At 41.3% G+C, this 21655-nt stretch overlaps 4 protein-coding genes across 4 annotated transcripts; 3 read left to right on the top strand and 1 right to left on the bottom strand.

The window, feature by feature from the left end:
• Nucleotides 1-1082: 1082 nt before the first annotated feature.
• On the top strand, nucleotides 1083-9167 carry rev1 (REV1 DNA directed polymerase). The gene is made up of 19 exons (XM_079231439.1): nucleotides 1083-1237; nucleotides 1340-1864; nucleotides 1988-2826; nucleotides 3329-3427; nucleotides 3544-3660; nucleotides 3815-3932; nucleotides 4029-4157; nucleotides 4241-4395; nucleotides 4481-4600; nucleotides 4698-4918; nucleotides 5029-5201; nucleotides 5307-5554; nucleotides 5642-5769; nucleotides 5861-6130; nucleotides 6369-6468; nucleotides 6571-6779; nucleotides 6887-7037; nucleotides 7129-7231; nucleotides 7330-9167. The coding sequence occupies exons 1-19, from the start codon at nucleotides 1098-1100 to the stop codon at nucleotides 7439-7441; spliced, it is 3957 nt and encodes a 1318-aa protein (XP_079087565.1). The 5' UTR covers nucleotides 1083-1097; the 3' UTR covers nucleotides 7442-9167.
• Nucleotides 9168-9734: 567 nt separating this feature from the next.
• txndc9 (thioredoxin domain containing 9) lies at nucleotides 9735-14049 on the top strand. Its single transcript, XM_079231323.1, has 5 exons — nucleotides 9735-9799; nucleotides 10805-11002; nucleotides 11651-11769; nucleotides 12508-12762; nucleotides 12863-14049. Exons 2-5 carry the CDS (start codon nucleotides 10832-10834, stop codon nucleotides 12978-12980), a joined length of 663 nt encoding a protein of 220 aa, XP_079087449.1. The 5' UTR covers nucleotides 9735-9799; nucleotides 10805-10831; the 3' UTR covers nucleotides 12981-14049.
• A 389-nt stretch (nucleotides 14050-14438) lies between these two features.
• On the bottom strand, nucleotides 14439-16894 carry mrpl30 (mitochondrial ribosomal protein L30). The gene is made up of 5 exons (XM_079231283.1): nucleotides 16670-16894; nucleotides 16110-16196; nucleotides 15655-15801; nucleotides 15312-15385; nucleotides 14439-15145 (listed from the first exon to the last, which is right to left on the bottom strand). Exons 1-5 carry the CDS (start codon nucleotides 16709-16711, stop codon nucleotides 15013-15015), a joined length of 483 nt encoding a protein of 160 aa, XP_079087409.1. The 5' UTR covers nucleotides 16712-16894; the 3' UTR covers nucleotides 14439-15012.
• A 461-nt stretch (nucleotides 16895-17355) lies between these two features.
• Nucleotides 17356-19961, top strand: mitd1 (MIT, microtubule interacting and transport, domain containing 1; the record flags this gene model as incomplete). The annotated part of the gene is made up of 7 exons (XM_079231279.1): nucleotides 17356-17500; nucleotides 17584-17685; nucleotides 17879-18015; nucleotides 18790-18876; nucleotides 18953-19065; nucleotides 19227-19287; nucleotides 19375-19961. The coding sequence occupies 7 exons, from the start codon at nucleotides 17356-17358 to the stop codon at nucleotides 19468-19470; spliced, it is 741 nt and encodes a 246-aa protein (XP_079087405.1). The 3' UTR covers nucleotides 19471-19961.
• Between the last annotated feature and the right edge of the window lie 1694 nt (nucleotides 19962-21655).

A 21655-nucleotide genomic window follows, 5' to 3' on the forward strand; every position in this document is an offset into this window, starting at 1 on the left:
CATAGAGCCAGATACATGCATACAACATACAATATACACAGTAGTATTACCATCAAGGCCAGACAGTAAGTACTTTAGATAATCTGTAATATCTGTGTGATTTTTAGAGAAATATTAGCTAGAAGTTTATTTTTATTCTGCACAAAGCAACATGTAAGTGCACTTATGTTATTTGAATGTCATGTACATTTGCTGGGAAAGTTTACAGGAAAAATGCACAGAGTACTTATGTGTAAAATCTATTATTTACACATAATTGAAGTAGTGGTTGCTTGGTGACAGAGTGCATAGGATGGCTAATGTACCTGTACCCTAATATATAGTCGAAGGCCTCTTCCATCCAGCATATCAAGACTTTACATATGTATTGTGTGTAGATGTTTTGTGATCAACCATATATATATTTTTTTTTTTGGGCGGTTGTTATGTCAGGTTCTCTGGCATTCTGCAGGCGCAGTTGTTGTGAACGGTTTTCTCACTGTGTTCTGTCGCTGCTCTGCTTGTTTTTAGGGCGGCTACATGGCTGCCAAAGTGTCGAAGCTGGACGAGCAGTTTAAATTTGATGCCCCCAGAGAGAAACAGAAGGACGGTTCACACTCCAAAATTTTTAGTGGAGTTGCGATCTATGTCAATGGATACACAGGTAACACTATGCAACAGCACCTGCATATTTTTACATAATATCCCTGGCTTGTCTCTCATCTGTCGCAGAGGAATATCTTTCTTTGTTATTTTACCCGTTTCTTTCATTAATAATATATTAATGTTCATTGTCAGAAAGATCTCCTCATAATTTGGGTAATGCCATCAAAATGATCTAAAGAGCAAAGAATCCAAAGCTAATTAACAAAAAAGTTAAATGTTTTACTTTCACTTGCTTTCAGCTCATGTTTCATGTGATAACTGGCACTATTTTTTACTCATGTATATGTTTCCTGTGGTTGTGATGTTTTGTGCAGATCTATAAGTCAGACTTTTGTGTCGTGTGGATTCCCAGTTAACTGACTTTATGATTTTATTTTTGTCTTTTGGGTTTACTGTTTAATTTTTTACCTCTTTGTGATTTAGAGCCGAGTGCAGATGAGCTGCGCAGATTGATGATGCTGCATGGTGGCCACTTCCACAATTACTACTCTCGCTCCAAGACCACCCACATCATCGCCAATAACTTACCCAACAGCAAAATTCAGGAGCTCAAAGGGGAAAAGATCATCCGGCCACAGTGGATCACTGACAGGTATGTTTAGTAGGAGTTGAGTATTCTTTGCTCATTTCATTCTTCTATATTGTAAAATATTAGCGGAAAATCTCTGTTGACTTTGTAATTTGTTTGAAACAGTATCAAGGCGGGGCATCTCCTGCCTCACCAACAGTACCAGCTGTACACAAAACAGAAAGGCCCACTCTTCCCTGGCACGACTCTGCGCCAGACATCAGAGATTGGCGGACCCAGCCATGGGCTGCTTCAGCCGAGCGTCCATCAAAAGCTTCATCTGCCACAGCGCAGCCTTCAGCACTCTGTACTCAGGCACGAGGAGTCAATGTCCAGCTGCCAGAATACCTCCATCCCTAACGCCGGCCACAGTCCACTTTACCAAGGCAACATCCAACCTCAGTCCATCCAGCAAAGCTCTGCTGTTCGCATCATTAACCCCCAACCCAGTCCCTTACCATCAACTTTCCTCGATGTAGATCCCAGACACAGAAGCCTGCTGTCTAACCCGAGCCCCACAAAGCCCCCACAGTCTACTCTTCAAACACCCCATACTAATCTCCAGCACCAGAGAGATAGCCAACCACAACCTCAGAACAACTCTTCTTGCAACACTGCCCGGAGTGGCTACAAGGAAGTAGATTTCAAAAGGTGAGTACGCAAAACCCTTTCTTCTTTTTTTTTTTTTTACTTAAATGAGAGATTTTAGAGTTTTGTGCACACAATTGGATCTTGTTCCATACATTCTTATTATATTATCTTTTTATCTCACAGAAACGGATTACTTCAGACCTCATTGGAATTGATCAGCCATTCAAAAATGAATGAATTGCAAGAGTGTGGCAAAGGTGATCCTTTCCCGCAGGTGGTGAAGGAAGCGCATCTGACAAATGGACACACTCACCTTGTTAATGGTGCCTTAAAGCCAGAGGACCGGTCCCCTGTTACTGACAAACCTTCTCTTGACAAGGACCTGCCTCACTGCAGAGTCAAGAGTCCAGAGGAGAAACCTCAGAGTCCTCCAGTACAGTTTCAGACCAAACCTGACCCTTATGAGTTTCCTCACAGTCCTCCGAAGCAATCTGACCCGTCTTCTGTCTCTCTGAAGCAATCCAATTCACATGGAGCCAATGAGCAGAGACCCAAACCTCCACCACCTACCTACCACGAGGCCACCGGTACAGAAAGCCACCTGCTCCCAAAACAGCTTCAGCAACCCCATCAAGTCGGTTCGCATCCCGATAAGGCTCCCCTTTCACCTGCGAGTCGCCCTCTTTCACATACTCCCATTCGACTGAACGGAAGTCACCACAATGCCTTTTCATCGGACCCTGCCTCTTTAAACACAACCAACGTAACAGCCAAACCTGATCCTCCCGCTGAAAAGGCCTCATCGCCATCCAAGTCTTCGGCACAGCTGCTGTCTCGGACAGGCGGTTTGATCTCTGAGTACTACTCTCACTCACGTTTACATCAGATCTCCACGTGGAGGTCTGGCTTCTCTGAGTATGTCAATGAACTGCACGGCAAGCGGAAAGCAGTGGAAGGGGACTCCTTTCCTGGGAAAGACCGACTGAGGAAATCTGTGGCCCAGCACTCTACAGACAGTCGAGGTAAGAAAGGAAGGGTCACTGTAACCTTCCCCTGTAAAATCCAGACTGTGCTTATTTTTTTTATTAAAGAAGGTTGTAATTGGTTGTCATGCTGGCTCAGTGGTCCAATAAGCATATGACACAACTGACACTTTCACCAGTTTAAATTCAGACACTAGCTGCATGTCCGACCTCTCTCATGTCCTGTGGCTTTCCACTGTTTACTTCCAATAAATGCTAAATGCTCAAAACGTCTTTTTAAAAACGGGGTCTATCATTGTGAATTAGCAAAGGTTCAAGTTCTAAACTGTTGTACAAAATGTTCTCTCTCTTGTGATCTCAGATATTTACAATATATAGAGATCCAGAGATAGACGCAGTATTTGCATGCATTTGTTGCCCCTTTCTGGGGATGCCGGTGGCATCATTCAATGTTGTATTCATGTCTTTTTATGATGTGGAAAACGTTCCTCTGACGATCTGGTATTTATTTATTTATTTATTTATTTATTTGTGTGGTCAGGTACGTCAGCAGCCGCATGCGTCAAGTCTTGTATTCTCCATGTGGACATGGACTGTTTCTTTGTGTCCGTGGGGATGCGACATAGACCAGAACTCAAAGGTAAGGTGCCTTTTTTTCCGTTTCCCATTATGCAGCCTGTGAAACATGTTCATATCTAAGACAGGCACCTGCTGTGTAGAATAGTCTCAAGCATCCAGTTCATGGTCATCTTGCAGGGAAGCCTGTGGCTGTGACCAGTAACCGTGGACAGGGGAGAGTGCCCCTGAGGCCTGGGGCCCAACCTCAGCTGGAGCAGCAGTACTACCAGAGGAAACACACTCATCCTAAACCTGGTGAATGCTTCATACAGTACATAACCTGTTTGTCATGGAGCATGTTGACCTTTATTTACCACAGGCCTGTCGCCTATATTTCCCTGGACTTGTCCTACTTGATTGTTACATGCCTGACTAAGTGTATGCTTGGTCTGCCTCTCAGAAAGAGCAGATGAGGATCCACACAGAACTCCTTCACAAGAGAGTCCCGACTCCCATGCTAACGGAGTGGACCAGGATGTAGCTACGCTCTCCATGGCAGAGATTGCGTCCTGTAGTTATGAAGCCAGGTAAGATAGAACCACACTCACACAGTCATGGGGATTTATATCAAACAGCACAAATATCTGTATGTTGTACTAATCGGAGTCTGTTGTCTCTCACAGGCAGGCGGGTGTGAAGAACGGGATGTTTTTTGGCAAAGCTAAACAGCTGTGCCCCGCTCTGCAGTCTGTCCCATATGATTTTGAGGCCTATAAAGAGGTGGCCCTCACCATGTATGAGACTCTGGCAGGGTATGAAGAACTTCCTGGTCAATGTTTTACTCATTTCCCTGTCGTTTACATGCAAAAGGACCTCATTTATTTGTTCTTTGCAGGTACACCCATGACATCGAAGCTCTGAGCTGTGATGAAGTGTTGATAGACGGTTCCGCCCTGCTCACTGAGTTGAGCATCACCCCGGAAGATCTGGCCAGTGCGATCAGAGCGGACATCAAAGAGAAAACAGGATGCTGTGCTTCAGTGGGCATGGGTGAGTTTGTTTGTCTTATGTAAAATCCATCAAGACAGCGTTCCTATTTAACGAACCCAAACTGACTGCTCATCTGACTGTTCAGGGTCCAACATCCTGTTGGCTCGGCTTGCCACCCGTAAGGCCAAACCAGATGGGCAATACCTCCTAAAGTCTGAAGAAGTGGATGATTTCATTAGGGACCTGCCAGTGACCAGCTTACCAGGTAGCTACAGCACCACCTGCTGTTCATGTCCATCAGTCTACAGTCTTTCCGCTTTCTTGTGCTAAATATTTGATTACTTGTCAATTCCTTTTCCAAGGTGTTGGGCCTGTTATGGGCAGAAAACTTGCTGCTATGAGTGTGAGGTCGTGCGGGGACCTCCAACAGGTGTCTCTGTCTCAGCTGCAAAAGAAGTTTGGACCCCGGACCGGACAAACCCTGTTCCGCTTCTGCAGAGGCCTGGATGACCGGCCTGTCCGCTACGAGAAGGAAAGGAAGTCCGTCTCAGCTGAGATGAACTACAACATTCGCTTTACTGGGGTTCGACCTACTTCCTTCCCCCCCAGTTCCGTCTGGTCTTTCTTATCTTCTTTGCTTTTTACGCCCGTCTCTCGCTAATCCTCTTGTCCCCCTCGACATATGTTGACTAGGTTGATGAGGCAGAGTCTTTCCTGACTAACTTGTCCATGGAGGTGCAAAAGCGTTTACAAGAAGCAGGGCTGCGGGGGCGCAGAGTTACCCTTAAGGTCATGGTTCGCAAGGTTGGAGCGCCACTGGAATCTGCTAAATACGGTGGTCATGGCATATGTGATAACCTAGCCAGGTAAGTAAGGGATCTTCATCTGTGGATGTTACAGATGCTTGATAATGTCTCGTCATTGCCTATCCATGTCACTGACTCATTTTCATCCGCCTCCTTTTCTGTTAGGACTGTGATGCTTGCTCAATCCACTGACAGTGGTCAGCTGATTGCCGCTGCAGTCATCAAGCTGTTCCATGCCATGAAGTTGCAGGTTCACGACATGAGAGGAGTCGGCATCCAGGTGCAGCTTCTTGACGGACATCCCTCTGTCCCTCAGAACTCCGCGGACTCCGGGACACGCTCCATCAAAGAGATGTTGCTACGCCGGGGATTAAGTATGCGGTCCAGCAACAGAGGTTTGTGGAAAGTCTTTTGTGTTTTTATATCTTTGTTGTTCAAGATCAATGTTAGAGATGCTGCTGACAATAACTCACATCGGGTGAATGTTTCCTCAACCACAGGCCCATTGTCTGTGTCCTCTCCCGAGCCGGTCCCAGGAACAAGCGGAGACCAGCAGGCATGCAGACAAACTCCGAAACATTCTCGAGCGCGTCTCAACTTCAGTATTGAGGTCCCCTCCCCTTCACAGGTAAAGACTAGAAGAAGACGTCTGATTGATTCAAGCAAGAGCTGAACAGTTCAATGTTTTGAACATCTCGTGTTACTTTGTGATCTCCAAGGTGGATCGTTCTGTGTTGGAGGCGTTGCCTGTAGAGCTGAGAGAACAAGTGGAGCGGTCGTGGACTGATCGTGAGAGACCAAGTAACCATCAGTCACCCAGTCCACAGCTCTCTGCTCCTCTTTCACAGCCCTCCTCTCTGAGGGCTCGTCCTACCTCGCCTCCTCGTCCTCCTGCCCTGTACGCTCCGCCTGTTGGCACGTTGCTTCTACAGATTCCAAACCAGCCAGACAGTCTGGGAATTGTACTGGAACTACCAAGCTTCTCGCAAGTAAGGAAGGAAGCAAACGTTTGAGATTTGGCCTTTCGCCAATGAAATTGTGCCAGAAGGCCAAGTTGTCACAGAAAAATGTGAGCACTTGTTCCGGTGTATGTTTAAAAATATAAATACATACAATACAAGCTGTTTTTCAAACCTCTGCATATTTGTACCCATTTATCTAAAGCTGATTTCATTGATTGTGACGAGGCGTTAATTTTCACTTAGTCCCTCGGCTTTCTGACTGCAGGTTGATCCAGACGTATTTGCCGCCCTTCCCAAAGAGCTCCAGGCCGAACTGAAGTCTGCCTACAACCGCGTAACAAATGTCCAGCCTCAGGAAAGAATATGTAAGCACACAGGGGGCTTTGTTCGAAATGAGCTTAGCTTTGTTCTACTATCGTCAGCATGCACATACTCCTAACCTCATGTGTTTCCTCTTGATTTCTCAGCAGTGGAGCAGAAGAATCCACTGTTGCAGCTAAAACAGTCAGGACTCGGAGTCGGCATTGGTCGAGTGAAGCGGCGCTACAAGAGAAAAAATGCAGCGAGCCCTGTTAAAAACGGTCTTTCCCCTCTGAAGAGGCGTCACACGACGAACAGCCCAGGCAAAACGCTACCACCCCTTATAAAATCACGGGAACCAATGAACATACTAAAGGTGAGCCAATGAACAGTTTCATACATGAAGATGGTGGCAGTCTGTGACGATTGAGAATCCATGGCAGTTTGTGATCTTTCCAGCTCACATTTGTTTTCCTTTCTCAGGCTGAAAATGGTCCCTCGACATCAAGCTCAAAAGCAGACATCCCAGAGCCTCTGGCCAAATTCATCCCTCGTCCCGCTCCAGTGTTGGCCGGAGCCTATGACTTGACGGACATTAAAACACTTCTACGGGAATGGGTCACCACCATGACAGGTACACAGTGACGGACAGCTCCATCATAGTGCCTACTCATGCAGTTATCTATGTTGTAATGCTTATTTAATCCCTTCTTACTTTTTGTTAGACCCGATGGAGGAGGACATCCTGCAGGTGGTGACATACTGCACTGATCTAATTGAGGATAAAGATCTGGAGAAGTTGGATTTAATTATAAAATATATGAAAAGGTACTGAACGGTTAAACCACCTCCATTCCTCTACGTCGCCCTCTTCCTTTCTTCCTTTCAATAATTCCTTATGTGGCCTTTTGATCTTCTCTCTGCAGGCTCATGCAGCAGTCGGTGGAGTCAGTTTGGAGTATGGCTTTCGACTTCATCCTAGACAATGTGCAGGTGGTTGTGCAGCAGGCTTATGGTAGCACCCTGAAGGTAGCATGAAGGAGGAGGGAGAACTGCTTTCGCTGCGTGATGTCATTACACCCCCACTCTTGTTTTGCGACTGTCACAAGGTCATCTGCAATACAAAGAATGACGTCTCAATGATTATTGTCCTCCTTCCAAACTTGAGGTTCTCAGTGGCCTCCTGAGAATGACAAACTTTTTTTTTTCTTCCTTCACACACAATATGAAAACCTTGTTACATGAGCCATGACAGTATTTGGGTGTGTACAAACTGAAAGGCAGAAAAGGTATTTAGAATCTACTAATAAAACTCAGAACAGTGATAATCGTAGCAGCTTTTTGCAAATTCATAATTTTTCATTTGGAGAATAAATGTGAAATTTTATATAAGGGTTTTGCAGGCAGTGCTAAACTATTTCTTAAACAAGACATGCCTTTTACAAGATTTAAAATTTCCGTCCTGATGAGCGTTTTCCATCTGAAATAGCAGTTGACTTCTGCTTTGTGTTCCTAAGGTTTAAATACTGTTACACAGGCACATTTTGAGTTTTCTTTTCCATGTATGCAGTTGAATCAGTCTAGGTTTCAAATAATGACTGTGATGAACACAATCACCATGTTTAAACGTAAAGCACTTTTTAAAATGTTTTTAATTAGTTAGTGTTGTAGCACTCCTAAGACATCAGACGTTATCATGCCAGAAATTGTAGGAATAAAATATATTGTTTTTATTGTTTTTCATTGACATTTCTTTGGAGCTCCATGCCACTAGTACTGACCTGTGAACTATCTAACCATCTAAGATATGGTCTGCTGCATACAGTAGTATCTTTTCTTTTCTTTTCTTCTCTCACAGAAAAAGTGCCAAACCTTGTTATTATACTATGTAAATAATGTTTTTAAAGACACTTGTTAAAAGTTTTAAAAGAAAATATGTAAGTGGAGGGTGTACCTCTTGTATTGTTTATATGTAGTGAATTCTTAGTAACCGTCTTTAAATTGTAAAATCTTCTCTGGCTTCAATTGTTTGTAGGTGTTCCAACACGGAAATCTGAAGCTGGCCAAAGCTCTTCATGTGAGGTTAACTGTTGATTCTCAGTAGCACTCTGACTGGGGTTATGGTAATCAATAAGTAGCCTATGCAGTTCTTTTTTCCTTAGCAAGTGAGATGTCCCTTCAAGATAATGTAACATTTCATACAGCCTTTGTATCTGAAGTAAATCTTTTCTAGTGTGTTTCCAGCCTAGTTGTTTTACAAATCTGAATATTGAAATAATTCTGGATTTGCAGAGGAATAGGTGACCTTATTTTATAACTCAACGTATGTACTTGTGTACTTCATACATTGGAGACATTTTTATGGCTCGTGGCTAAATCATTGTATTTCTGTGACGTTAACTCTCATGATTGGTGATAAGTAGTACTCAGCAGATGCGGCTGGCTGGCTGGCTTGTGATCTCACAATCCAAGACATTGTGTGTGTGTGTGTGGTGGAAAAGTTTGTTTTAAAGCAGTGTCCCCTATATGCAAACCAAATCAATCATTTTGGTCATCAGTCATTGTTTTTAACTTGTTAAAATGAATGTAATTCAGAATGCGCAAGTCTCCACTCAGTTCCAATATGTTTGCTTCTCTTCACCTATCTCTCCAGAAGTTAAAATTGGCCAGTCTTGTCTTCTATAAACTGGCTTGTGCCTGAAGACCTGAAGCTGTGAACTTGTTTGTAAGTTTTCTAAATCTTGGTAATAAACTGTAAACTATGTATTATTATTGTGTTGTCATTGTTTAAAGTCACAATCTGTATAGTAGAAGGCTTTCCAATCAAGATCACACTGGTTCTGAAAATAATCTTTTTATCTACTGGTGATTTACAAACTGGAAATGGTGATGAATGTTTAATCTTGAAAGATCAAGGCCGTTCATCTTCATCTACACTGTCTTTGTTCTGACAGTGAGGAGCTAAATACAGTAGTAAAACAAGACTGCAATACTCAAAACTAAATTCAACTTTTTTCATTTGTATTGTGTTTGCAGGCATGGAATCCTGCAAACATATTCTGAAGTATTGTATGTTTGTGCCAATGTACAAACTAGTGTCAAGTATCCTAGTAAACCCATCAGTCATTTTCTTTTATTTATTTATTTATATATATATGTATATATATATTCTTATTTGTTTCGGAAATTTGAGTTGTAAATTAAAAAGAGAAACCGTAAAGCCATAAAATATAGTTTTCTTTTACTTATAGCAGGTTAGGTTTAAGCAGATAATAGATAATGTAAGAAATGCCCGGATGTAGTTTAACGTCCAAGCGGCCTGGTGCTGTAACGTTTTGTTACGCAGCAACCTTTTGCATTTCGCGCACAAACTGAAGTGTCGGCGAGCTCCATCAGGTAACCCAGAATTGAATGCGGTGTTGTTGTGAATTACCATATTTCACTTTTACACAGCACATAATTTAAGTTATGCATCTCACACGTGAGTCGAGTGTTTATCTTTGTCTGTGGGACTGTTGACGTCTATGCGACTCGCATGGCTAACGTTAGCTAGCCAGCTAGCTTAGCAGGCTAGCATAGTATTGTTGAGCTAGCTAACGTGTTCCTTTGTATGCAGGCGGAAATTAACACGCTGCATTCCTCAATTAACTGGCGTGTAGTGATTAAATGCTCAGGAAGCTTCAAGGGAAGTGTCGAACAGATAGATAGCTAGATAACCATAACCAAGTACGTTCACGCAGTTAGCTTAAAGCTAACAACTGGCATAAATAAGGTGTGCCCTGACGTCACCAAGGCTTTTTGTCTGCTGCGCTGCTCGGGCTGACAGCTTTAGTGTTATTACGTTTATATCAAATGACTTGACAGGAATGTCGCGTTCACACTTAGTCATTCACACAGTTGATGTTCATAGTAACGTTGAGTTGATGCGTGGCACATGCTGGTGCAGTTGTATTGCCAATTGCCAGTGTACACTTAACGTTAGCGAAATCTAATGCTCTACCATTAGCCACATGATGGGTCTAATGGTCAGCGTTTTATTAAACCTTTTCTAATATTTTGTTTAACCCGTTCATAATCAATGAGGGTAAACTCAATAGCCCATTAGAAACATCGATCAGTGTGACACAATTCAACATCATCGCAAACTACAGCCTCCAAAATGCCCATAATATTGAATCAAAACCTCCAAAAAGTAGACTAAAGCTGAACATTATAACCTTCACAAAGGGATGATTAGTTTCAGTGTGTACAGTTTACATGATAATTGCGCATTTGTCATTGTCTTTGACTTCATTGTTGTATTTAGGCAGTAAAATCTCACCGGGCATCTTTGTTAACTTCTATGTTTTCTAGCTTCGTGTTTCAGTTGACATGATCTGTTCTTTATCCTTTCCGATCCAGAGGAAGTTTCACTTTGAGCAAGCAACCATGGCCAACCAAATGGACATCTTAGCAAAGGTTTTGGAGCAGTCAGCCTTGCTGGTGGAGGAGAAGGTGGATGCACAGTTGAGCAAACTGAATGAAATGGATGAAGATGATCTGGAAAGACTGAAGGAAAGGCGGTTAGAGGCACTTAAAAAAGCCCAGAAACAGAAGCAGGTATGTTTTCTTCTGTTTTTATAGTCGGTGTCTGAAGCAAATTAAATTATCTGGGACATTTAGTTAATGCCCTTGTTGCATCAAGTGCAAACCAATGCAAAATGATATATGATTGGCACTGTTTTAAATGGTATTTAACTCTATAATATGTAGCCCTAATGGGAGTAGTAATAATTTGTTTTACTGGAATATTGTGGACTTTACGGGAAGAATTGCTGAATGATCCTAAATCAGTAAAGATCCATATCTCTGCCTTTTCAACAACCAGTTCTCCTCAGGAGCCATCTTATTATATGGTGGTATTTCTGCTGTTTTAGTCACAGAGCACTTTTTAAACATCTTTTGAGTTAGAATAACAGCAAATAAATGGTTTGAAATTAAAACCTTTTTTGTAATTGAATGTTTTGTAAAAGCAATTTAATTTCATCTAAAAACATTGTTGGAAGCCTGGGGGGATTTAAAGATTAGCTCTTGCTCTGGAGTTTGTTACTACAAAGAGTTTGGACTACAAGTGGATCTTTCATGGGAAAATGTTTTTTAAACGCATCTAAGGATCAGCCAACAAAATGGACTGCATGTTTTCATTGTGCTCGACTATAAAAGCCAGTTTCATTGTTCTGCTACTCACCCTAGTTCTCTTCTTTTAAGGAGTGGTTGTCTAAAGGCCATGGCGAGTACAGAGAAATCTCCAGTGAGAAAGACTTTTTCGGCGAGGTCAAAGATAGCAAGAATGTTGTCTGCCACTTCTACAAAAATTCCACCTTTAGGTAAGTCCATTGTATTTATTTATCATAGTGACAGGTGTACGAGGGTCTAGTATGCTGCACGGATTGTAAAGCTCCTTGAGGTAAATTTGTGACTTGACTGCAACATTACTGCTAATCCATTCATCCTTTTAGTCCATTACAAATATCAATGGAACGCTCTGGTAAATATAAACAGGCGTACAGGACATTATGGCTAAATACAGTACACCCTGTGACTCACTCTCAACCAGTCAGAATGCTTGATTTCATCTACCCGTATTATAATAATCAGTGAAATGTGAACTCTGAACCAAGACTCACGTCCTCATCTTATAAATAATTATTTCTGTTGTAGCAGACGGGTCTTTTTAGCTGCGGCGTTTGCACTTGTCAATATTTGACTGACTTGTTTTGCTAACGCGTACGGCTTGAAGCGAATTGCACTTGTGAGCTTTGGTTCCGCATTACGTGCATCAATCTACGAACCATGTACCTTGAATGCGGCTGTGTGCACCAGACCATCACCTAGTACCGTGACGGTTCGGCACTAATACACAAGCCATTCCAGCCCTAATACTAAATGATGAATTTGAAAAAAACAATAATGTAAATCTTTAGTTGCAGCTCCCAATTTAGTCACTTTTTTTTTTAAAGAATACATAAGCATTTCAAGTCCAGGAGTCAGTGCTTGTAGTTCATTGAAACTAGAGTACCTTGTCATTGGATTGCTGAATTTGTAATCCTGTCCTCTTCATATAGATGCAAGATCCTCGACAAACACTTGGCCATCTTGGCAAAGAAGCATGTTGAGACCAAATTCATCAAACTGAATGTGGATAAGGCCCCGTTTCTGACTGAGAGGCTGCGGATCAAGATTATACCGACGATGGCCTTGCTCATAGACGGAATAACAAAGGACTATGTGGTTGGATTCGCTGACCTGGGAAACACAGACGAGTTTCCGACAGAGATGCTTGAATGGAGACTCGGCTGTGCAGATGTTATTAACTACAGGTGAGACATACAGTAGACTCCCACCGTCCTTTAGGCATCATAGCTACAGAACATAAACAATATGCAACCTGATTTTAACGTCTTTTCTTTCCTGTTGTAGTGGTAACCTCATGGACCCCCCTTCAATGACACAGAGGTCAGGCACAAAGTTCACAAAGGTGGAGAAGAAAACCATCAGAGGGCGAGCTTACGACTCCGATTCTGATTCTGATGACTGAAACGCACATTTGTCTGGTTCTCTCGGCACTACCTCCTTTTTAAAAATTAAAAACGTTTAGCAGACGGCCCACTTTAGTATTTTCTTCCCCCTTTCTGTCAGTGACTTGTCCATTCATTAAAGATTTCCAAATTTTAATTGATCAAATTGTGTTTTTAATAAGGATGCATCCGATACCCGGTTCTAAGCGGAAACTGATGAGACGGTAGTAAATACCCAGAGCATCGGTAATAATCGAGTATCGACCGTTACAAACCTCTTCTCTGTTCCTGTTCCTGTCTTGCATGAGGGGCAGAGTCATGCTTTACTTTGACACACACACATCATGGCGGAGAGAAGAAAAAGGTGGAAAGTTTGGCTACATTTTTACTCCAGTAGATGCTAAGAACTCTTGTCACAGATGCAATGAAACGCATGTAATGGAGTAAAATAATGGAGGAAATACCAGCAAAATATCAAAACATTTGGCCAACAAGCAGAATATAAATCTGCAAAAATGCGTTTTCTGTCAGTCCTCGTCCACTGCAGGTAACGATAGCGATGCCATACAAAGTTTTAAAATAAGAACAGTCGAATCACTCGGCTATTTGTTTAGCTGCAACTATTTATTAGGATTTGAAACCTTGTTAGATTGTCGTGCTGCAGCCAAGAACCAGATGGTTTCTCCCAAAAATAATCAAGAACTGATGAGCAGTATCGATACAATCCTAAAGATACCCTTCCCTATTTCTAGAAGTAGTTTTGGTTCCAGCCTTATTTATTGAATTGTCTGCCATGTTGCCATGCACGTCGAGAACAGAGACGTCTAGCGGATACAGTTTCACTGAAGCATTCCACCAATCATCTCAACCAGCTCTTTGCTTTTTGCCTCGGACTAAAACCTTGAACCTTTGTCTTGACTGATTTAGGTAGTTCTGTTCTTGTCTTTCCTTGCAAGTTTCATCAAAAACTAATCCGTGATGCATATAATAGCCTAGATCATCTTGTAGCATCAAACTTAACATGACATTTACTTCTAGCAGGAGTTTGACTTTGCTTAATAAACAAATACAAAAAGAATTTGAATGTGTTTTTTGTAATTTTGTATAGGATTCTTCAAAAAAATGGATGTAGCAACATGAGTTTAATGTTGGTTGTGTGGATGAATCATGTGGATCATGCATTTCCATAATGTAACACAATACTGTTTCTTTGTTAGACCCCTCCTTGAAAAACACTGTCTTCAATTATTCTGTTTAAGTAGAGCTCTGCTCAGATTATAGTTGGCTGGGGATAAACCTGAATTACCGGTTTAAGGTGCAACAGGATAGCTGCACGACAATGCATTACACAAAGCAAATTATGGAGCTTCTAACAACCAAATGGATCTATTTGTAGGTAGTGAAACATTTCACAAAACAAAAAGCTTGATTTAAAAAATAAAAAGATTTAGCTCTTTGTAGTTTCATATGCATTCGTTTAAAATCAGTTAGATTTATTGATTGCACAGTACATGTATTGGATAATTTCCATAGTCAAAATAGTAATCATTGTATTTCTTTTATACTTATTGCAAAAAATTGCTATCATGCAAAAAGACATGTTAGGCAGGTACCCCTCTGCCAAAAAAAAAAGTAGAGTTTCCTTCAGAGTCCACAAGATAAGCTGATGTATAGATGGGTATATACAATTATAAAGTAGGATACACATCTAGTCTTGTAGAGGTCTAATTCTTTTGAAACTTCATGAAAAAACACCTGTGTGGAGCAGTTTACTGATGGCATTGGTAATCTGACTCAGAACGTGCGAAAGAAGCCGTCACCACAAAAAAAGCAAAAGGGCAACAGGCTAAATTTAATTAATAAAGATTCTTAATTGTTGTTTTTACAAGTCGTGTTTAATAAAGAATTTGAACCATCACCTGTTGCTAAACTGTCATGGAAAACAGCAATAAGACTAATAAGTTGTTATTTAATGGACACATATTGAGTAAATGGGGAGGTATGGATATTCATGAACAATGTAACTATTAATTGATATGATTGAACGTGGAGCTAAGATTCGATAGCCTTGGGGTCTACAGGTTGGAGGAGGCGATGAACAATCAACTCTCCTTTGCTGTTAATGTAGGCGTCACCCATGTCCTGTTCAGCAGGGAGTCCATAGGGCGTCCTCAGCGGCTGGATCCTGAATTAACCAGGAAAGATGATAAGAGGGACAAGAAATTATACAAACAGTCTCTTTAAATTTCCAAATAAATGGCTTTAATAGGATTTTCTTTGGCTGCATGCTTGGTTGATGAGCAGAGACATGAGCTTCATAGTTTTAGGCGAACATGTGACATTCATCTTACCGTACAAGGTGCTTGATGAACTTCAGTTGGCTATTGACTGCAGGCGTATTTTTGTGAATTACAGGTATTTGTGCCTAAATACACAGCAGAGACAGAGTGTTACAAGTTGAATTGTGCCTCCATAAAATGTGTTAATGAACGTTCTTTGTGCCTCGACAGTAGACAAAGTGAGACAATCTCAGCTAACATGTTTAGAGACCATCCCTTTGTAATGCTTATCTATATTAATGAAAGCAGTTTCTTTAGTCCGCAATGCGCGCGCACACACACACACACACACACACACACACACACACACACACACACACACACACACACACACACACACACACAGAAGCCTTACCTTTTCCAGCCCAAGGTGTTTCACCATCTCTTTCTCCCAATACGGTCTTCGCATCACACTTTTGACTCGCGTCACAATGTGCAGCTTGTGAGGTTGTTCTGGATCTCCCCCATATTTCTCATGTTCTTTTGATCTCTTCACAAACACCTGTGAAGGAAAACACAAGGCCGTTGAACACTGACAACTGAGAAAGTGATGCTTTAATCATTTAGAAGTGCAGAACAAAGCGGCATCATCATCATTATTGTTTTGTCTGGATTCGTTCGTTAGGAGTCACCAATGACCCACCCACACACTGTCGGTCCGCTGGGCCATGTTTAAAGACCTTGCACCCTGCTGAAATACCCCAGCTAATTTATAAATATGAACCATGTGAGCACAATACAAACTAACTAATAAATCTGGTGCAACTCATTGGCATACAGCGAACCTGGGGCTTTTGACTTGATTCTTACCTCTTTTGGGATTCTTGCTTTGGTAAATTTGCTGCGTGCAGACACAAACCACGAACAAGGGGACACAAGTGAAGCTTCCGTCAGGATCTGTAAACACACACACAAATGATAAGCAATGAGATGTAATATAGCAGAGGCTAAAAGGCAGATTTGTTCCCTGATATAGGAGCACACAAAGACAGCCTCTCATAGGGTTGGAGTGATTTGTCACGAGACAATAAACATTTGATAGACGCTGCGATTTAGGTTGGTCTCCCCCTGAATGAATCTCTCAGCAATAAACCAAAAAGATTTAGCCATAATGGTTATTCTGGGATTGCCATCCCTCTAATATATTACCAGCTTTCGTTAATTTAGTCATAGAACCCTGAGGTCACAGTATAGAACCCTGAGGTCAGAGAACCCTGAGGTCACAGAAGCCTTAGGTCAGAGCATTGAACCATGAGGTCACTTTCAAATACAAAGTACCTTCACAGCATCAATATTTTTCAAAATACAGACCACGTTATACGAGTCGGTCAGCGCTGAACAGTTTGAAACATTAAACAACAACTTCTTACCTTGACTGGTAGAGAGCTCAAGCCACGACAGGCACCTGACATGTTGTATTAGACGGTGGGTCACCAAAAACAAAAAACACTAGTGACACACGCCAAGGTTAACGTGGACGTGCAGCCCTGCTGCTGCGAGATAAGCGCGTGGATCAAACGTTATGAATAAAAGCATAAACGCAAAAACATCAACGTCATATTCACCAAATTTACATGAACAACATGAATTCAAGAGCTGAAAATCAACTACGAACAGACAAACATTAGAATCACGGCAGCGTCGGCCCCTCCATGTTTTTACACCGGAAGTGTGACGGAGTCGCATTGAAACGGCACCGATATGACAAACATTCCCCTAATAAGTGTTCCCAGAGCTATTTTTGATCAATGTTTGAGATTGTATTTAGGTTAAGAATTTGCTATTTATATACAATTTGATGTGATTAATATATATGTACATTATTAGTGTGGTTTCCGTCAAAAGTACACCCATCTAAGCATCGGGGACCATTATTTCACACGGCCGAAGGTTCCACCATTACGTTTCCGCGGGAAATATTTTTGTGGCGCACCTGCGTAGCTGTCAACTAGGAAAGGGGCACCACTTATTTCAGTGTCTTTTCCGACAGTAGACGACCATGACTACCCTGTTGGTCTTCTAGAAGCGCCGGAGAAGACGAAGGAAATACATAATTATGACACAAAATCACGCGGCGGGGATGGAGACATCCGCCATCTCTGTTCTGAAGCGGGCGGTGGAGCTCGACCACAGCGGCCGCTTCCAGGAGTCTCTCGTCTGCTACCAGGAAGGCATCCAGCTGCTCATGGACGTGCTAAAAGGTAACGATATACAACAAAAGTCACAGTGGAGGCATCACGGTGACGACACGAACCATCATGCGTGTTGTTCTTGTTCCCTGCAGTTGTGAAGGATGACTCAAAGAGAGGCCACTACAGGGAGAAGATCAAAGGCTACATGGACCGAGCAGAGCAAATCAAAGTGCACGTGAACCAGTTGAAGGAAGGTAATCAATACAACCACTAAGGGCTGGATGACAAACAAAGTGGGCCACTGCTCCTGCCAAGGCTGGCATTAACCCAACAGACATTTATTTAGGAATATATGAGAATCAAAGTTGTTTTTGTATTGTTGCAGGTTGCTGTCTGTGCCTCCTAACTCATATTTCTTGTCTGCTCTTGTGTTCCCTCTCCTGCCAGATGGGAAGTATCACGAGCAGATTAGAATAGCAGAGGATGCTACTGGTTACAGCTACGACACTCTGTTCAAGCCATACATGAGCAGTTTACTCACAGAAGTCTGGGTACAAGACCCTTACATACGGCACACGCACCAAGTGAGAACGATCTGAGTTTTCAATGTTGTTTAATTGTTTTTAAAAGATGGCTTTGTTCGAGGGCTGCAACTATTAATTATTGTATTAGCAATCAGTCCCTCAATTATTATTTTAAGCTGGATAAAGCCCCATAAACTCCAGTGTCACTTTGTGGAAATTGGTTATTATGATTAATGGTAACTTTGTTTGGGTAAATGAGAATATGCACTACTAATACACAATATTGACTGACATAAGGGTCTTAAGGTGGGTTGTGCTTTATTACTGTATCTTGACGTGTTAATAGGGTCAAATACAAATATGCATCCTAAATGGTGAATATTCCTAATTTAATTTATGTTGAATCAGGTTACAAAAGTAATGTCCTCAATGTGTTAACTCTGTATTTGGTATTTGTAACAGATAAACAACTTTAATTATTAATTTATATAATTGTGACTGATTCATTATCAGTAAGTTGAATAAGCATTCATCAAAAACTACAATGTTCAATAAGGTGTGAATAATGCACAACTCTATTGTGTTCATTAAAATGGACTTAAGAGGAGTTTAGTGTAAACATAGTGAACTCTTAAAGTTGTTGTAAAGTTTTCCTGCATCCCACAACGCACAGAGCAGTTGAATTATAATATAACTGAAGTTTAATGTTGAATTAAAAAAAGAGAACATTTTACAATTCACAAAGCTGTTTGTATTCATGTCTAACGTACAGTTCTAAATTGTAATCTCATCTTAAAACTGTACCACACTGCGTCCCCATTCTCTCCACTACAGTTGTACAACTTCCTGCGGTTCTGTCAGATGCTGCTAAAAGCGTCCTGCAAAGTGAAAAAGATCCATCTCCTCACTTCACAGGATGAAGTAGGTTGTTTCACTAATGAGGTCACACTATGTGGTGATTGTATGTTGTTTCACGGCCATTCGTCCCATCCTGCAGGCGGATAACCGCCAGCAGAGCAGCGCTCTGGCTGAGCTGAAAGAGAGTCTGAGTGCTCTGGGACTGACTCTGGATCTGCAGTACTCCTCCACTATACATGACAGGGAGATCAGGTACAGCTACACCTGACACATGAATGAGAGACTTGAGGGTCATACATCAATTGTTTTCAAATGGTTGTATCAATTTTTTTTAATTTTACATTCTTGCTTCAGTTTGTTGTATTTATTTTCTGTTTGTGGCTTTATTTGATGGCAGTTTTTATTTTTTTTAGGTTTGACAATGGCTGGATCATAAAGATAGGAAGAGGGCTAGATTACTTCCAGAGACCTAAGGTGAGACTTAATAGTCAGCATTTTCTATTGCTGTTAATTGTCAGAGCCACGGTACCGAATGTCTTGTGTCTCATTTTTATCTTCCAGGGTCGATTCTCCATTGGATATTGTGACTATGACCTCCGGCAGTGCCAGGAGACCAACGTAGACATTTTTCACACCAAACACACAAAAACACTATGATTGATTCGTAAAGCTTGAATACATTCTTTTTTTTTTTTTCTCCATCGTAATTTACTTCCTTGCCTCAAAACGCACAAACACATCTGCTGTGTTTTTGGATTTGCCTTAACTTACACATACATGTGGCCACATAACAACTGTGTAACTGATCAGGTGTTACAAAATGCTTTTCGTCCCACTGGTATACTGTTTTTATCCTTTTTATATAAGAGTTTTCATGACTTCTTTTTTAACTTTTCTATTACTGTATGCTTTTAGAATGTTATGGCGCCATCTGGTGGAAAAATATATAAAAACATTTTACAAAATTACGTTTGAAGGGATTTTATAATACTATAAAATGAAATGAGCTCGTCCAGTTACTTTATATGCAATGTCTGATTTTGGAGTCTTAGTGTGTAAAACTATTTATAATTATGAGAATGAATCATCAAAATACTGCAGCATGTTTACGTGACTCATCAAAGTATAATGAACTTTGTTTGTTTACATCAGATTGTAGATTTCATCATTCAAATTGTATTACAAAACAATAATCCAGCATTATCAAGTACGACCAATACCCTGAAGACTAGTGTTGACATTATGTATTTTTTAATTTTTTACTGTATCGTCGTTGCCAGTGTGCGACTATTTTCCTATACACTTGTGTTCTCACCTTTGTCAGCAACTCTTCAACCCTGGTTTGCGTTTCCTCTCTCGCTCATCCTGTCGGCCTAATATAAAAACACTTTTTTAATTCTCCCTCACACAACAGTCTGCTGCTGTTAACATGAACTCTAGATCACTGGGCAGCATTAAGACTGCCATGACATAGTTGGCCGTTGACTGTGGTTTGAAAAGTATATTTTACACTTTGACATGTAACATGTAATATCTATGGCCTGGCATCTATTAATAGTTAAAGGTTGATATTCAAATCCAAATTATTAAAACATGTTATAATATTATCATGCTTTGTATACTTGAATGAGAAAAGGAATGGGATGTATTGCTTGGGGTTTCATATATTGGTCAGCACTCATATTGAGTCCAATATGAGTCAAATTGTATTTCATTTAATGATAAATATTTCCCCCATTAACACCTCCAAAATGGGGGAAATATCTCCCTCATTACATTTTAATGGAAAACTGCTTGTTTGAACCTGCATGAGTCCAAACAGAGCCGTGATCGGATTATCTATCGGCCTTAATCCCGATATGCACAGGCTCTGAGGGTAAAAAATAATAATCCATCAGGGAACCACGTGATGGCCATAACTGTAACAAACGTGGCAACCTTTGTTTTAAGAGCAGAGAGGACAAACGGCTGCAGTGCAAGAAGCAGTTGGTGCTGTCAATGTGCAGATCAGCTGTAATTAAATAAAATAGGATAGCATATGGTCCCTTATGTGTAGATTACAAACAATAAATCCACAAATAAAACTACATCTCTTATGTCACCGTTGGTTGCATGTAATCCAGATGTCACCGGCTGGGTTTATATTCGGGTGGAAGAGATAAGGATTTGTGTGATGAGGAGCCTCATCATAGAAGCAGCTCAGCCACACACAAAGGTTTGCTTTCCTCTTCCTGCTTCTTTCCCTACTGATTGTAGCCTAGTGGCCTAGATAGTGCTCCCATCTCTGATTGCTATCCTGCGTGAATGTGCAGCGGGATTCACTGTTGCATTTCATTGATTAAAACCGTCTGGGAGGTTTTGGCTTCCCCCACCCCAAAACTTTATCAGGCAGTTCACAGTGTAGATATAGTGGAAACATGCAGCAAAGGTCCATTTTATGCATGCAGAAATACTTGACTAGTGATGTGTGGACATTCATGTATTCATAAAAAACACACACATCGCTGTTGGATTAACTATGGCTGGGAGATGGCTAACTCTACTGGTTAGTGAGTTTTACATTTGTTTTAATTTTTAACTTTCTTAGACATACAAACACACACACACACACACACACACACACACACACACACACACACACACACACACACATACACATACACACATACATACATACATACATAGGCTCTCCTTTGTAATCGACCGGGGCCGATGTAATGCAAAAACAGTCCTATGAGCTGGAGTTCCTGTGTGCCTGTCCTCTTTCCAACTGGAGCTTTAGTTTTTTTTCCCTCTACTCTCATTTCTGGGCCTAAAATCAGGTTAGCGTTTTATAAGCAGC

Source organism: Taurulus bubalis (assembly GCF_910589615.1).
Source record: "Taurulus bubalis genome assembly, chromosome: 15".
NCBI classification, from domain to species: domain Eukaryota; kingdom Metazoa; phylum Chordata; class Actinopteri; order Perciformes; family Cottidae; genus Taurulus; species Taurulus bubalis.

What these genes read in the sequence shown, in the direction of transcription:
- rev1 (XM_079231439.1), top strand. Translation starts at nt 1,098, where the DNA reads ATGATGCTGCATGGTGGCCACTTCCACAATTACTACTCTCGCTCCAAG. An exon ending in ACACACTCATCCTAAACCTG is followed by an intron (nt 3,661 to 3,814) that starts GTGAATGCTTCA and finishes CAGAAAGAGCAG; the next exon opens with ATGAGGATCCACACAGAACT. An exon ending in ATGTATGAGACTCTGGCAGG is followed by an intron (nt 4,158 to 4,240) that starts GTATGAAGAACT and finishes TGTTCTTTGCAG; the next exon opens with GTACACCCATGACATCGAAG.
- txndc9 (XM_079231323.1), top strand. Translation starts at nt 10,832, where the DNA reads ATGGCCAACCAAATGGACATCTTAGCAAAGGTTTTGGAGCAGTCAGCC. An exon ending in TACAAAAATTCCACCTTTAG is followed by an intron (nt 11,770 to 12,507) that starts GTAAGTCCATTG and finishes CTCTTCATATAG; the next exon opens with ATGCAAGATCCTCGACAAAC. An exon ending in GCAGATGTTATTAACTACAG is followed by an intron (nt 12,763 to 12,862) that starts GTGAGACATACA and finishes TTCCTGTTGTAG; the next exon opens with TGGTAACCTCATGGACCCCC.
- mrpl30 (XM_079231283.1), bottom strand. Translation starts at nt 16,711, where the DNA reads ATGTCAGGTGCCTGTCGTGGCTTGAGCTCTCTACCAGTCAAG. An exon ending in AAGCAAGAATCCCAAAAGAG is followed by an intron (nt 15,802 to 16,109) that starts GTAAGAATCAAG and finishes TTTCCTTCACAG; the next exon opens with GTGTTTGTGAAGAGATCAAA. An exon ending in AACACCTTGGGCTGGAAAAG is followed by an intron (nt 15,386 to 15,654) that starts GTAAGGCTTCTG and finishes CTGTGTATTTAG; the next exon opens with GCACAAATACCTGTAATTCA.